The 16,293-nt window shown below is 43.5% G+C and overlaps 2 protein-coding genes and 1 pseudogene across 5 annotated transcripts in view; all 3 read right to left on the reverse strand.

Annotated features, from left to right (window-relative positions):
- Nucleotides 1-1,121, reverse strand: part of LOC102495605 (40S ribosomal protein S7-like) — a 4,940-nt gene extending 3,819 nt beyond the window's left edge. The window contains exon 1 of the mRNA XM_014584020.1: nucleotides 599-1,121. Within this exon, the coding sequence (XP_014439506.1) occupies nucleotides 599-1,121 (523 nt within the window). The remainder of the gene's footprint in view (nucleotides 1-598) is intronic.
- A 3,865-nt stretch (nucleotides 1,122-4,986) lies between these two features.
- On the reverse strand, nucleotides 4,987-6,629 carry LOC114006041 (40S ribosomal protein S24-like; annotated as a pseudogene).
- Nucleotides 6,630-12,089: 5,460 nt separating this feature from the next.
- Nucleotides 12,090-16,293, reverse strand: part of PTPDC1 (protein tyrosine phosphatase domain containing 1) — a 70,162-nt gene continuing 65,958 nt past the window's right edge. For all 4 annotated transcript variants that reach the window (XM_006168023.2, XM_014584022.2, XM_006168022.3 and 1 more), the window contains 2 exons: nucleotides 15,816-15,926; nucleotides 12,090-12,522 (listed from right to left, as the gene is read on the reverse strand). In XM_006168023.2, coding sequence (XP_006168085.1) covers nucleotides 12,406-12,522; nucleotides 15,816-15,926 — 228 coding nt within the window. In that variant the 3' untranslated portion in view covers nucleotides 12,090-12,405. The remainder of the gene's footprint in view (nucleotides 12,523-15,815; nucleotides 15,927-16,293) is intronic.

The raw sequence follows: 16,293 nt of genomic DNA on the forward strand, positions 1-16,293 counted from the left end.
TTTTTTTTTTTTTTTTTTTTTTTTCACTATAGGGCATGTGCACTCGCCAGACAGACAGCGAGAGATCTGGGGCACGCATGCACATGCGCCCAGCGTGAGTTTTAAGCCACCGGGTCCGGGACACGAACCGCAGTCAACTACGTAGGAGTCCAGCGACATAGCCATTACACTAACTGCTGGTTCACCTGGGTTTTTTCATAATGCCTCAGTTTGGGTTGTCTGATATTTTTCCCAGTTCATCCGGTGTGATGAACCCTCCCATATACTTTAAATCATCTCTCAGTAATGTATACCTAATTACCTAATACAACATAAATACTATGTAATTTTTATACTGTATTATTTATAGAATAGTGGCAAGAAAGCCTGTACATGGTCAGTACAGATGCGACTCATTTTTTATTTTTTCAAATATTTTCAATCTAACATTGGCTGAAACTGGATGTGGAACCCGCAGATACAAAGGGTTGGGGTTGTAGTATAAAGTCTCTCTTACCCAACCGCCTTTCTTTTTTTTTTTTTTTTTACTGTTAGGGTACTTTATTTAGTCATTTTATTTACAACCAAAACTCTGGGAATTCAAAATAAACGTCCTTACCTGTGAGCTTCTTGTAGACACCAGGAAAAGTTTCGACCTTGTGCTCCACGTGGTTCTGCTGGGCTCTGTCCAGGTGGAACTTGAGCTGCTGTGCAGCTTCACATGGATCCTCGCACCCACAATTTCGCTGGGGAAGACCACATCCTCCAGGATTGCTGCATGTGCGGCGACAGAGTGCGGCTCCTGGGATGCTTTTGCTTATTCTTCCTGCGGCTTTTTCAGGTTGGCTTAGGCATAATTCTCCTCTAAGCAGTGAAGACCGCGTGCTTCCCGCTGAGCTGTTCTCCCGTTTGCATACCAGCTGCACTTGGGTTTTCTGGAAGGGCTTCCGTCGAGGGACAGGAACAAAGACTATGATAACTTTCAGACCACTGCCAACTACAATTTCCTTGGCTGCCGTGTGTTCAGTTCCCTGAGCCGCGCCCTCAGGTCCGAGTTCTTCTCCAGCTCCAGCAGAGCACCCCTCGACCTCGACCAGCTTCTTGCCGTTGGGCTTCACGATCTTGGCACTCGAGCTAATCATGCCTGCTCCTTGGTGGGCGCCGGCTGAGGAAGAGCTCAGCTACATTTTTTTTTTGTATTATAGTTTTTTAATATTAATTTTCCCCATTTCTTTATCTTTCTCAGACATTTATGTTATACTTATGTTGAATCTTCTTTGCCCATCTCATCACTTCGTCTAAATTTTTTCCCTCAAATCTTTTTTGTTTTTAAAAAATTTGGCTTGTTTTCCTCCTTTCCACTTCTTGGTTCTCTTGAGAACATATTTCTCTTGAAGAGTTATTTGTTCTTGTGTTCCATTTAGTTTAATCTTCAGTTTCTGAAAGTTTCTTCTTTCATTTCTAATTCTTTCTCGTTTATCACTTTTTTCCCCCAAATCTTTGTTTTATCCAATCATCTTATTTCTAAGTCTTTCAAATTTAAAACTTTGCTGTTCTATCATAGCTTCTGTAATTTCATTTTATTATTATTATTTTTAGAGTTTTGCCACAGGGCCTATGCTCTTGCCAGAGAGAGACAGCAAGAGAGAAAAAGTGAGAAATCATCCCGTTGGGGGATGGCCATGCCACAGTTCCTTCTCCTTCATTCTCCTCTTGGGACCTTGGGCACACATGCACACACGCCCAGCATGACTTGCAAGCCAGGAGATCTGGGATTTGAACCCTGCAGTCAGCCATGTGGGATTCAGTACCTTAACCACCTGCCATCTGCTGGCCCAAACTTTCATAATTCACATAGTTCATTTTGAAATGCTAAATAATAGTCTTTATTTTGTGTGCACATATTTCTGGCATACTTTGATTTATAGAGATATTATTCTACACATTAATTCATTAATCTTTTTCATTGTTTTGATAATTTTATATGGGATTAAACTACGTCCTCTACCATTGCACATGCCATTCAAAATAGAGTAGAACTGCTTTCCAAGGCTTTATGGCCGAAGGTCTTTTTCTGTGGTTTTGGAAAAGTAATGAAATATATGACTTCATTGTAGAGATCTTTCACCTCCTTAATTTATTCCTGGGTATCTTTTTTTTTTTTATTTTTTTTATTTTGCTATATGGCATGTGCACTCGTCAGAGAGACAGATGAGAGAGAGAGGCAGGGGGAGGGAGAGAAATCATCCTTCAGAGGGGATAACTCCATTCTCCATTCTCTCGGGATTTGGGGCATGCATGCACTCATGCTAGGTATGATCTTCAAGCTGCTGGGTCCTGAATTCAAACAGCTTAGTCGGCCTGTGGGATCCAGCCACCTTAACCTCCATGTCACCTACTGGCTCTCCTATGTATCCTTTTAAAAATTAATGTAAAAGAACAGAGAAATGGGTTATCTGTTGAAAATAATTCTATAGTATTGTTAACAGGACTAGCGAGAAATGCACACATGTTGGAATATTCATTTTGCAAGCTAAGTAACGTAATCAAATGTATAAAAGAAATTAAAATTTAAAAATTAAAGGAAAAAAGTTAATGTAAAAGAGATTACTTTTTAAATGTCTTTCTTTTATTTAAAATTTGCTAGAGGGCACAGGTGCTCACTCAAGGAAGACAGAGAGGAGAGAAAGTGAGAAAGCACCCCTCTCATGGGGGATGGCCATGCCACAATCCTTTCTCCTCCATTATTCCTTTCAGGATTTGAGGCGTACATACACACGTGTCACCAGGTCTGGGACTTGAATAGCACAGTCATGTTTTTTCAAGTCACCAGGTCTGAGACTTGAATAGCACAGTCAGCCATAAGGGATCCAGATCCCTAACCACTATGATATAGACTGGCCCTAAATTTCTTTTTCAGCTATTTTGTTATTGGTGGGGGTTAGATTCACAACACATTAATTTTTAAAAAAAAATTATTTATTTAATTTCATTTGTTATTATTAGTATTTTTATATTTGACCAGAGAGAGAGACAGAGAGATAAAGAGAAAGCAAGAAAGCAAGTCACCAGGTCCAGCACCAGCACCACTGTCAGCCATGTGGGAGTCCCATGCTTCAACCACCACACCACCTGCTGGCCCTCCAACACATGGATTTTAAGGAACACATTCCACTATAGCATCCCACCCCTGGCCCCCACAGTCCATGTACTTCTCACACTGCAGAATACATTCCCATGGCCTTAGCTTGTTCCAGCATCATCTCGAAGTAAAAACTCTCATCCTAAAAATCAGATACGGGTGGGACTAAAGGCATAATTTATCCTGAGGCAAATTTGCCCTCCAACACATGAATTTTAAGGAACACATTCCACTATAGCATCCCACCCCTGGCCCCCACAGTCCATGTACTTCTCACACTGCAGAATACATTCCCATGGCCTTAGCTTGTTCCAGCATCATCTCGAAGTAAAAACTCTCATCCTAAAAATCAGATACGGGTGGGACTAAAGGCATAATTTATCCTGAGGCAAATTGCTCTCTAGCTGAGCGTCTGTGAAATCAGATAAATTATATCCTTCCAAGGCACAAGAGTGGGACATGCACAGGATAGATACTCCCATTCCAAAAGGGAGCAAGAGAAAAAAAGGAGGGGGTAACAGATCCCAAGTTAAGTCCTAAACCCAACAGGTCAGATAACATTGAATCTTGAAGCTTGAGCATTATGTTTGACGCCACGTGCCTCCTCTAGACACACTGGGGCAGAGTTGAGCCCCCCAGGCCTGAAGCGGCCTGCTCCCCACACTGGCTGGGCCCAACCCACGCCTCGGCTTACACTCACTGGCAGTGCTACCTGAAGCTTTCCCAGGCTGATGCTGCATGCTAGTGGCTCCACAGTTCTGGGCTCCGAGGGGCAACCCCACTCCTTAGGTATTGCCCTCGTGGAAACTGTAGCTGTGCCAACCTCATGGTTATGTTGGTTATTTCTCTAGTTCCAACACAAACGTTTTGGGGGGACATTCAGAACACAGCAACTTGGTCTCTGGATAGAAGAATGGGTGACTGAATAGTTCTCATGTGTCCCTACCTCTGAGGCAAGTCTTGGCCTAGGCCCTGAGGTTCTCTGAGACATTCTTTGAAATCGAGGTAGAGGAGGCTCTTGCACTCTGGACTCCTGCAGAATCAACACCACGAGGATGCCAAGGCATGTGCTCTCTGGAGCAGTGACTGGAGGTATGCCTAGGCCTGTTTGAATCAGAGCTAAAGGCCAAGAGCACTGTGCTGGTGTATGGGGAGCAGGGACCCAGGGCAGTTCAGGGTAATGAGGCACCCTGGTCCCAGCTCGAGGCTGCTCTTACCAAGGTCTCAGCACTCTGGGCCCTCTATGGACAGGGCTACCCTGAGTATTTCTGAAATGCTTTTGGAGTCATTCTTCCATTGTCTTGATGAATAACATCTGGCTTCTTTTCTCCTCTTTTAGTTTCTCCTCTCATTCTTCCTTCTTTGCCAGAGGGTGTGAATGCACTGAGAGTCGGAGAGATGGGGTTGGGTGAAGAGGGAAAAAGTACTCCTCAATGGGGCTTGGTCATACTACAATCCTCTCTCCTCCATTTCTCTATCTTGCAAAGATTTGGAGCATGCATGCACATGCACCTGGCATGTTTTTCAAGCCATAGGGGCCAGGATTTGAACCACAGATGGCCATGCGGAATTCAGCTTTTTTTTTGAGAGGTTTTTGCTACTGGGTGTGCGCGCTCACAAGACAGAGACAGACAGAGACGGAAAGTGAGAAATCACCCCCCAAGGGGATGGCCACACTGCAATACCTTCTCCTCCATTCTCCTCTCAGGATCTTGGGCACACACACGTGCGTGCCTGGCGTGAGTTTAAGCCACTGGGTCCGGGACTCAAACCACAGTCTACTATATGGGAGTCCAGCAACATAGCCATTACGTCAACTGTTGGTCCTGAATTCAGCTCTTTTAACCACTAGGCCTTGAAGCTGTTCCACATCTGGCTTCTTTCTATGCATACTGTATAATCTCCTTATCAAATGACTACTTAGCTACATTCCTGTCTTTCTCTCTTAAACACACTTTACTTGGTGAGGCTGAAAATCTTCCAAATCTTTATATTCTGCTTCCCTTTTCATTATAATGTGGTCTTCATTATTTTTGAGTTTTTTCACCTCCCATGAAAAACTCACACACTCACTGCACATAGTCACTGCAGAATCTTGACTCCTTCAACTTTTGCCAGCACTGACATTGGCCTTTGCAGTTTCCCCGACTTTCTTCATTCTGTCTTGTGTTCCTTTCGCTGTTTGTTGAGGTCTTTGTCTTCTCATACAGGCCATGCCTCACAAGTATATGTTTGTGTTCACTTTTCTTTGCATAATCCAAGAGATTGTAAATCATGCCAAAGCCGGTTGTCTTGTCATCACCAATATGGGTTCTGAACACAAACATAAAGATGACATCTGGTATGTACATCTTGGCTAGTTTTTCCTGAATTTCTGCCTAAGGTACTGTTGCCTTCCCAGGGTGGACGACATGGGTGACCATTGGTTTCCTCTGAAGTAGAAAACTGTCGTAAATTTCCTGGTACAGATAATTACTGCGTTATTCAGATGGTCTATCCTCAGGCAGCCAGGAAGGAAGAGTACATTTCATCTTGAAACCATCTCTCTTGTTCCATTAGGTCATAAATGGTTGACAGAAGCCACACAGCATCCTGCACACTTCTCTGCTTAGATATCTATTTGAGGTCATAGGTCTTAAACTCTGCCTTCTGCAAAGTTGCTAGGACACAGACATAAATGTGGAGGTCTTTGCCATTTTGTAACAAGGATGACTTTTCCTCCAGTTTCCAGTAAAATGTTCCTCATTTTCATCTACAATGTCATCAGAATGGTCTTTGCTGTTCACATTTCTACCAACATTCTGACCATGACCGAAGAAATCTGAGAGTGACGAGGCTTTCTCTACAGCTCCTCTTTCCTGAGCACTCACCAGACTCACCCTTAATGTTCTGTTCATGGTAACACAGGCTTATCCCAGCATTTGCTTCAAAACTATGCCAACCTCTGTCCACTACTGAGTCCCAAAGCCACTTCCCATTTTTTAGGTATCTGTTGTAACAACACCCCTCTCTTTTGGTACCGATTTCTACCTTCGACCATTTTGTGTTGCTGTACCAGAATACCTGAGTCTGAACAGCTTATGAACAACAGATTTATTTCTCACAGTTCTGGAAGCGGAAAAGGCCAAGATCAAGGTGTGGGCATCTGATGAGGGTGCTTTCTGCTTTCAAAATAGCACCTTGAATACTACAGCCTCCAGAGAGGAGGAATGCTGTGTGCTCACATGGTCAAAGGTCGAAGGTCGAAGGGCTAGACTCCCTTTGTCTTCACCTTTTAAAATTAATGCATGAATCCTTCATGTCCCCAAAAGACAACACTTCCTTATAGTGTTCCACTGGAGATGAAGTTAGCAATACACACATTTTTGAGGGTACATTCAGAACACAGCAACTTGGCTTCTGGATAGAAGAACGAATGAATGAACAGTTCCTGTGTATCCCTAGATTCAGCAGAGGGCTGAGCACAGAATAGGCACAAACCTGTTGCTGAAATGAGGTTATTGGTCATGTCCACTTGTATTGCAACGCTACTATGAGCATACAGGATATTTGTAGAAAATAATCCATCACTTAATCTATTTCTTACCAAAACTAATTCAGAAAATATCACCACCCAATCCCAAGAACATTAATATTAGATTGAAACTAAAAAATACAATTTCATCGCCTATAAAAATGGCTGCTCTATAGTTTATCCTAAATCAATGCCTGAGTAGTTTGTTTCGTTTTTCTTTTTTACCTCCAGAGGGCACGTTCATGAGAGAGTGAGAGAGAATGAATCTTATTGAAGCGTTTCTCTTCTGTTTCTCCATCCCTTCAGGTTGATTCTGGGCATGCATGCACACACATCCTGTGTTTTTCAAGTTGCTGGCCAGAATTCCAACTGTGGTCAGCCATGTGGGATCCCTACATACACACTTGACTGCTATGCTACAGGATGGGTCCTGGTCTATACCTCCAAGAGAAAGAAAATGATAAAGTAACTCACTAAATAAAAATCAGAGGGTACTGGCACAGACTGCAATCTAAATGTCGGGTGAGTGGTACACATCCCCAAAGGGCAACTTCTCTCCCAAATGCATAACCTTAGGAGGTTTTGCTTTAATTCAGGAAGCCAGGAGGCAGAGGCTTAATAGCCTTTGCTCTCTGTATAAACAGTGGGTGTATGGAACTCTCTTCTTTTCAGTTTTGCTAGAGGGCATGTAAGTGCACCAGGGGAGGGAGGCTGAAATCATCCCACGAGGAGAATGGCCATGCCACAAGATTCTTCTCTCCCATTCGTTCTGCTCTCAGGATTCCGGACACGCATGCACATGCACCCAGTGTGATTTTCAAGCCACCTGGTCTGAGCCTTGAACCATGTAGTCAGCCATGTGGAATCCAGCTTAACCTCCGCACCACCTGCTGGCCTAAAACTTTTATTTTCATTGCAAAAGACTTAATACTAAAGCCTTACTGGGACACTAGTTTAGTTTTGAGATGCCTTAGAACAAAGGCGTGTCAAACTCTACTACTGAATGGCCTCATTGTGGTCACTTATAAATCAGCTTTATTGTCAGTTGAGCTAATCCGAGATCAGCTCATGCTTTAAAGTATAGCTTAAAAAGTAATGCACCACCAAGAACAGGATTTTGTTGAGTTTTTCTCCTGTTACTTTTTATCTGTAAACAGTTTTCAACCCTCTAATACTGAGAAGGGTTCCTTTTTTTTAAAAAAGAAAAAATATTTACTTATTTTAATTTGACCAAAAAGAGACACAGTGAATGAGAGGGAGAGAGGGAAAGTGAGAAAGTAAGCTGCCAGGTCTGGGACTCAAACTGCAGTAGGCCATGTGCAAGTCCAGAGCCCTTAACCACCATGCCACCTACACGCACTAAGGGTCCCCTTCTAACATGCTAATCTTGAGTCACATTCACAAATATAGAAACACCATGAGAATGCCATTCTTGTTTCCCCCACTGAAAATATAAGCATTAAGGCTGGTTAATTTGGACTGGCAACAATAAAGACTCTGTGAGTAGGCCGTTGCTTCTCTGCAGCTCCCCCAATTTTTTTTAAGAGGTTTTTGCTATAGGGCGCGTGCACTCGCCAGACAGACAGAGAGATACAGAGAGATAGAAAGCAAGAAATCAGCCCCCAGGGGGTATGGCCATGCCGCAATCCCTTCTCCTCCATTCTCCTCTCAGGATCTTGGGCATGCATGCACACGCGCCCAGCGTGGGTTTTAAGCCATTGGGTCTGGGACGTGAGCCTCAGTCGACTACGTGGGAATCCAACGACATAGCCATTATGCTAACTGCTGGTTCTGACTCCCCAAATTTTCCAGGGGCCTTCAGATAACAAGAACTTGGGGCCTGCACTCTGTCTCCAATATATAGTTCCTGGACATTGTTTTCTGATTCAAGAAGAGTCTGAAATAGCACCCAAGCTTATCAGCAAGCAGTCTCCATGTCAGAGAAAAGAGAGGCATGTGATTGTTATTGTTGTAATGGTAATTTTCAGGGATGAACCACACACTTTTTCAGATAAAAAATGGGAAGCTGGTTGCAGATATGACTAAGAAATCAGCACAGAATTTCTGAGTTATGCAAACAGATGAAGCAAACTCCACACTAGCAGCAGCAATCTGTCTCAAAGGGCATAAAGCAAGTTCTCTGAGGAAGGAAGTATCAACAGTGGCAAGAAATCATGCTCTTCCTCCAAGTGTGACACATCAGAGATCATCAGATGAGGAGACTTTCCCTGAGGACAGAGATATGCCTTCTAATGTCATCATGGAATCTGGTGCTAAAAGGGACCTTTAGGCAGCTGCACCTGGTTAAGAGTCCCACGAGCGGGCAGCATGAGCAGGCAGAGAGCTAGCACAGCATGGAGCCCACCAGACTTGACGCCTTCATTATGCAGATGTGAGTGATACATCTCTCAGTCTGTCAAGAGAATCCAGGAAGATAATGGATGTGGTCAGCCCATGGTAGTAAATTCTGTTTGTTTGGTTTTGCTATAGGGTGCATGAATTCACCAGAAAGGGAGTGAGAAATCACCTCTCGGGGGGATGCCACATTGCAACCCTTTGTCACCCAGCCTCCTCTTGGGACTCTGGGCACACACGCACACATGCCCAGTGTGATTTTTAAGCCGTCAGGTCTGGGACTCAAACTGTGCCATCAGCAATGTGGAATCCAGCACCTTAACCTCCATGCCACCTGCTGGCCCCATGGTAGTAAATTTTTAGTATGTGTGTTCTCACCACTCTTCCCAGTGCCATTGAGCTGAATTCTGCAACCTTACAGCTTCTCCCAATACATGAGATGTTTATTCTCTGGGCTACGAAGAACTCCTCTTCTATTCAAATACTTACAGGAAGGCAGAAATCTCATGGGCTAGAGATTTCCCTCAACTATTCCTCTGAAAACTTGCCTATTCTGGTTCCCCCATCCCCACCACTGCTCATTCTGAACCAACAGAAAATAGAGCGAGAACTGCCTGGAGCCTTGGCCTACAACACAAGCTGCCCTTCAGGATAATCCAGGTGACAAACCTCATCTTTATCATCAGTAAACAAGGCGCCCAAGAGCATCCAGGTGAAGAAGCACAAGACTAAGGTCATGGGTCATTCTTTTCACTTTTATTCAAATAAATACAATACATATATATAGCTGGATTAATTTCCCTTGCCACATCTCTTTTTCCTTAGGTTTGAAGACAACAGACAATGCTGGGTCACATCATGGCTCCTTTCTAATGCAAAATGAATGTTTCAGATGCATAGGCAGATAGCTGGCTTGTCAAAGGAGCTGTGGTATCACTTGCCCATGTGGTGTTGACCAAGATGAAGACAAACGTCTGTTTTGGTAAAAACTCCTAATTTCATAATGTACCTTTGGAGAAAATGCAATTTTTTTCTTCCCCCTTCCTTCCCAGGTCAGGCACTTGAAAATGAGACATTCTGGGAGTGGGCAACCCAGTTTTTAGTACTCACTGAGTTTCATTTCCCAAGAACATTCAGTGTAGAAGGAAACTGCATTTAGGGTTTGCCATTACAGTTAGCATGCCACCTGCTGGCCCCATGGTAGTAAATTTTTAGTATGTGTGTTCTCACCACTCTTCCCAGTGCCATTGAGCTGAATTCTGCAACCTTACAGCTTCTCCCAATACATGAGATGTTTATTCTCTGGGCTACGAAGAACTCCTCTTCTATTCAAATACTTACAGGAAGGCAGAAATCTCATGGGCTAGAGATTTCCCTCAACTATTCCTCTGAAAACTTGCCTATTCTGGTTCCCCCATCCCCACCACTGCTCATTCTGAACCAACAGAAAATAGAGCGAGAACTGCCTGGAGCCTTGGCCTACAACACAAGCTGCCCTTCAGGATAATCCAGATGACAAACCTCATCTTTATCATCAGTAAACAAGGCGCCCAAGAGCATCCAGGTGAAGAAGCACAAGACTAAGGTCATGGGTCATTCTTTTCACTTTTATTCAAATAAATACAATACATATATATAGCTGGATTAATTTCCCTTGCCACATCTCTTTTTCCTTAGGTTTGAAGACAACAGACAATGCTGGGTCACATCATGGCTCCTTTCTAATGCAAAATGAATGTTTCAGATGCATAGGCAGATAGCTGGCTTGTCAAAGGAGCTGTGGTATCACTTGCCCATGTGGTGTTGACCAAGATGAAGACAAACGTCTGTTTTGGTAAAAACTCCTAATTTCATAATGTACCTTTGGAGAAAATGCAATTTTTTTCTTCCCCCTTCCTTCCCAGGTCAGGCACTTGAAAATGAGACATTCTGGGAGTGGGCAACCCAGTTTTTAGTACTCACTGAGTTTCATTTCCCAAGAACATTCAGTGTAGAAGGAAACTGCATTTAGGGTTTGCCATTACAGTTAGCGAGATCGATCATGACAAAAATATTTTTGATGTGCTAGAGCTTAAATTGGAAATGCATGAGTTGGAGAAATTTCTTTTTTTTTTTCTAAATTAGTCTTGCTTCTCCTTGAAATTCTGTGTTTAAGATTAAACAGTAGCTTCTTTAGTTTAGAGTTAGCCTGATTAATATCACCTTTATTAAGAAAAACTATCCTCTCAGTGGCTTAGCCTCTGGTACTCCAGATACTCATTTAAATAAAAGTTGTAACTTCTATTGTTGATTGACAGTTCAGTCCAAACTCGTTCAGGCAGTCATTCCTGACCTGAGTTAGTTAGGGGTGAATGTAATCCACATTGGTTGATTTAATGTTAAAAGCTTAATCCTCACAGGAAAATGCAGCAGAAGATAGAGCCCTGAGGCAAGTGGGTCTACAGAGTAGAAGGTCTGGACAGATTACTGTGGGGCTGGGGCCACACTACCGCTTCGAACATGCGACTTCTGCAGCTCTAAGAGTTGCCTTTGCAGAGCAGGAGACAGCCCTCACCCCTGCAGACTGTCGTAGGTAAGACAGAGAAAAGTCCGGCTTCTTAGCAACTTCCCAGACTGCCTGCCTCTGATCTCACTTCCTCCTTCGAGATGCTAGTTGGTTGAGGAGCAACCCAAGGGAGGGCATATAAGCTGGGTGTGTTGACTGCTCCTGCCTCCCTGTGACAGGCAAGGCTGGCAAGGCTGTCTGGAAGCCTGACAAAGAGCAAGTCCACTCCCAGCAAGTAAAAGTTCCAACCACTTCACAGTTAGTCCACTAAAGCAAACTAAATCATCCTGGAAAATAATACTCTTTAACTCCCCTTTTTACATTTATAAAAAGTAACAACAAAAAACTAGAAGTTCTAGAAATCTTTAAAAATTTTGTATCAACAGCCTTCTTAATAACAAATATAAAACAGGTTAAGACACTTGGTGACTTTCTCAGGCCATGTGGGGGAAGGGAGGTGTTACTACTAAAATAGTCTGTTTGCTACAAACTTTGGGTAGAGCTCTGTCAAGACAATAATTGTTTTGGAAAAAAAGAGTTTTAACTTTTTCCAGGATATCAAAAAGAATAAGGATGTAAACACCACATACTTAAAATGTTAATACAACAATAATAATTTAGTCAAATAAATAAAAGAAAGTGGCACCAACTTTATGGCAATTTTTCAAAACAAAAACGTAGCTCAAGGATGTATTAAATAAATAATTGCTCTATACAGGAACAATCGTTCTCAGCACAAATCAACAGCATTCAAAGCAAAGTGCTATGAGAACAAGTGGCTCCACAAGTTCAATGTGTTCATACACGAACAGAAGTGGGACTTGGATCTTCCTGTCAGGAACAGTCACCACGAGGGCACAGCTGGCTGTGCTAGAGGCCAGGCTTAGGGCTGTTTTTTATAATTTTTCGCTTTTCTTCCAGCGTGTGCTTAAATATTTTCTTCAGGGTGTTGTAAACTAACGGTCCATTTTCAGAATCAAATTTAACCTGGTGACAAAAAATATTATATTCAGAATACTGTAACAAGGATTTAAACCAGGTGCTGGCAGGCAGGATGGTGGCTAAGGCAGCTGGCTCTCACACGGCTGGCTGCACGGTTCAAGTCTCAGACTCGGTGGCTTGAGGAACATGCGTGTGTATGCATGCCTATGTGTGGACATGCCCAAAATCCCAAAAGGAGAATGGAGGAGAAGGAATTGCAGCATGGGCATTCCCTTTCCCCTTCTCCTGTCTGTGAACCCCACATGCCCTATAGCAAAAGCTAAAAAAGAAAAAGAAAAAATTTGAACTGGTATTTATATTCGGAGAAAATACGGGGCGGAGAAAAAAACACGACTTCTAATTAAGTTATATATAATTTTTAAAATACACATAATGCATTTCATACATGTTAAGTGAAAGACTACATCTGAACTGCCAGCCATGCCAATACCAAAGTTATGAATGAAAAATTAAACCTAGGGACCAGCAGTTAGCGTAATAGCTATGTTGCTGGACTCCCACATAGTCGACCACGGTTCGAGTCCCAGACCCGGTGGCTTAAACTCACGCCGGGCGCGTGTGTGCCCAAGATCCCGAGAGGAGAATGGAGGAGAAGGGATTGCGGCATAGCCATCCCCCCTGGGGGGTGATTTCTCGCTTTCTGTCTCTCTGTCTCTGTCTGTCTGGCGAGCGCACGCACTCTAAAGCAAAAACCTCTCCCAAAAAAAAAAAAAAAAAAAATTAAACCTAGAGCCTGGCTAGGCTAGTGAGCGTGAAGTGAACTTTTTTTTGAGAGGTTTTTGCTATAGGGTGTGTGCACTCACCAGAAAGACAGACAGACAGAGACAGAAAGGCAGAAAAATCCCCCCCCAGGGGAGATGGCCACAACACAATCCCTTCTCCTCCATTCTCTTCTCAGGATCTTGGGCACGCATGTACACACGCCCAGTGTGAGTTTAAGCTACCGGGGCTGAGACTCAAACCACGGTCAACTACATGGGAGTCCAGTGACATAGCCATTATGCTAACTGCTGGTCCCAGGAAGTGAATTTTTAATCCAGAGACTAATCATTGATGGTATAAGGGAAATACCCTTTTTATTAAAGCAAAACACATCAGCTGTGTCACACTCAGAGGCTCCAAGGCCTCCCGGGGCCAGAACGGAGTGACCTGAACTGAGAGCATGGCTCTCCACCTGCCCACGTGCTGGGCATCTTCATCTCTCTCTTACCTCTCTGGACCTCAATTTTCTTCTCTGTAAAATGGAAATCTTAAATCCTACTCCATTAGGACTTCTGTGACTAATAAAGAAAACCTGGCATTGATGAGAGTCTAGTATATTTGGCACATATAAATACTTCAATAGTTTCCTTCCCTCTTGCAAGAAGGTACCGTATCTGGATCTCTGCTTTCTGGGTTAGGAGTGATGGGAGGATCGAGAACCAGAGCAAATATTCCTGCCCCACCCCGAGTAATGTGTGACTCACTGAGGAAATGCCAGGATTACAGGGTTCCTGCCTCTCCCCTCTTAGACAGTCTCCTTCTCTGATAAATTCTGATGGAAAGGAGGCTCTCTCTGTCAACACTGTAAAGCAGCTGAGACTTCATCCTACTTGTAAGCTAACTTGTCAGCCTATTAGTGTCCTCCTTGAAGCAGGATGTGCTTCATTCTCACATGGCCTCTTGCCCCCAGGTCTCACCAAGGGAACACAGCTAGGCCCAAGTGGAGGCTGCACACACACAGGGTTTGTGTCACATCTGAGGAGTTTCAAGCTTAGAAAAATCCTGATATTTTATGAAGGGACTACAAGGAAGACTGCTAACCTTTGCCCTGATGGGAAACAGTATCTTTACTACCGAGGAGGCAGAAAGATGTGGCTTCTGCCCTGCAGGCAGTGACATAGACATCCATGAAGGGCTGTCGGTGTCTCTGCTCCTCAGGCTGTGCAGATGTGAGAGGCTCGAGGAGATCATCTGTTAACATTTTTCAAAGACTGAGTACAACTGATGCATGTAACTTTTTATTAATACCTCCTCAGAAGGCCAATAGAAGTTGTAAGGAATTCTTATGGCTTTCAGAGACTAGTATTAAGAATTTTTTTCAGGCAAACTCATAAATTTAATTATATCTTAACTACTATACTATCTATCCTATTTGTAAACATTTCTTTCTGACATTAGTAATAGTTTAAATAATTTATTGTTATTTTTAAGACAATCTCTTTGTGTCATGATCCTCCTGCCTCAGCCTCCAGAGCAGCTGGGACTACGGGTGCATGCTACTGCACTCACCTTTTGGGGTGGGTCAGGAATCAGACACAGGTCTGCCATGTGGCCTCGACCTCTTATTGGCGGAGTGGCAGTATCCTCCAGCATGTACTACCAAGGCTGGAATGAACTGTTCACTTTCTTAAACACCAAACCACACCCCTCCTCACACTGTAAGTAGACTTCCAGTCTATAGAAATGCCTATACTGATGTAAAGGATTGCATGGTCTGTACCTGAGACTGCTGATTCTGGAAACTGTGAAGAACGTGCTGAAAGGATGTCAAGTGTTCCAGATGGGGAACAAGGAAGCCTACAACATCACTTGGGAAGAGTGGAGGGTAAGGAGGCTGGATAAATATTGGAAAGGAAAACTCTTCATGACTCGTGAATAAGTGCAAACCATCACTGCAGTTATCACTGTTTACCACATTCAAAAGCTGAGTCCTTTTGTGAACACTCCACAGCACATATGAGATACCAAACAAATTAGCTGAAAGGGTGATGGAAACCTTCTCTCTTGGCATGAACCTGGCTTCCTTTTTTTTTCCCCCCAGCCAGGAAAACTGCTGCAAGCCAAAACGATGTGCCTAGGAAGAGAACATTTTTCCACTCTGTACCTAAAATTTGCCAACCAGGGCACAGTGCAAGCTGGCAGTGCTGGATGGTGAATTCTCAACAGGTGGTTTCTTGTTTATGCCCAAGGTAGAACCGGCTCAACCAGAAAAGGCTGAGGCCTAAGAGGCACGTGATTTAAAGATGCTCACCCAATACCTGATGTCTCTGTTCTGTGTTAAAGCTTTTTGTTCCAACATTCTCCTTCAAAAAAATCACAGTGCAGCTTTACCCTAATATCACCATTTGGAAGCTGGTTTTGAGGGGCCAAAACCTGCAAATACTTACAAGACATGCCAACCATGGTTCCAGGGGAAATGTAGCTAAAAGTCTGGTTTTAGGGAGGAGGATGATGCTGGATTCTGGCTTCGGAGATGCTGACCTGCAGTGTGAGGGGGAAGGATGAGCGGGACCCACCTTAGTGAAGGCTTTAATGGCATGAGCCAGCACAGCTTCCTCCACATCCACAGGGAGAGTCTGCAGGTTCACTATGCAGTGCAACACGCAAAGGATGGTCTGCTGCTGTCCCTGTTTTTACAGAGGTAAATATCAAAAAAGTTGTTTGAAAATGCTTTAAGGAATTCACTTAAAACAACTATAGAATCGGGAATTGGTTTGTGCCCATGTATTCATACTCCAAAGTGTTAAAACAATCTCACAAGAGCATGACCAAATGTTTATCATCACGTGTTGATGTAACATGGAAAGCTTTCAGGAGAGGACCCCAAAGTGGAGGAGCGACTGCCCTCTGTGTATATAGTGCGATCAGTGCTCCTCCTGCAGTGAAGTGAACAGATTTTTTTCAATCTTGTTTCTGGATATAATCACTTCAGACAGAAGAGTCCGCCCAGGTCCCAGGGGCAGGGCACAGCTTATAGAAGCACCCTCTGAGTTC

This window comes from Tupaia chinensis, unplaced genomic scaffold (assembly GCF_000334495.1).
Source record: "Tupaia chinensis unplaced genomic scaffold, TupChi_1.0 Scaffold145441_1, whole genome shotgun sequence".
In the NCBI taxonomy this organism is placed as follows: domain Eukaryota; kingdom Metazoa; phylum Chordata; class Mammalia; order Scandentia; family Tupaiidae; genus Tupaia; species Tupaia belangeri.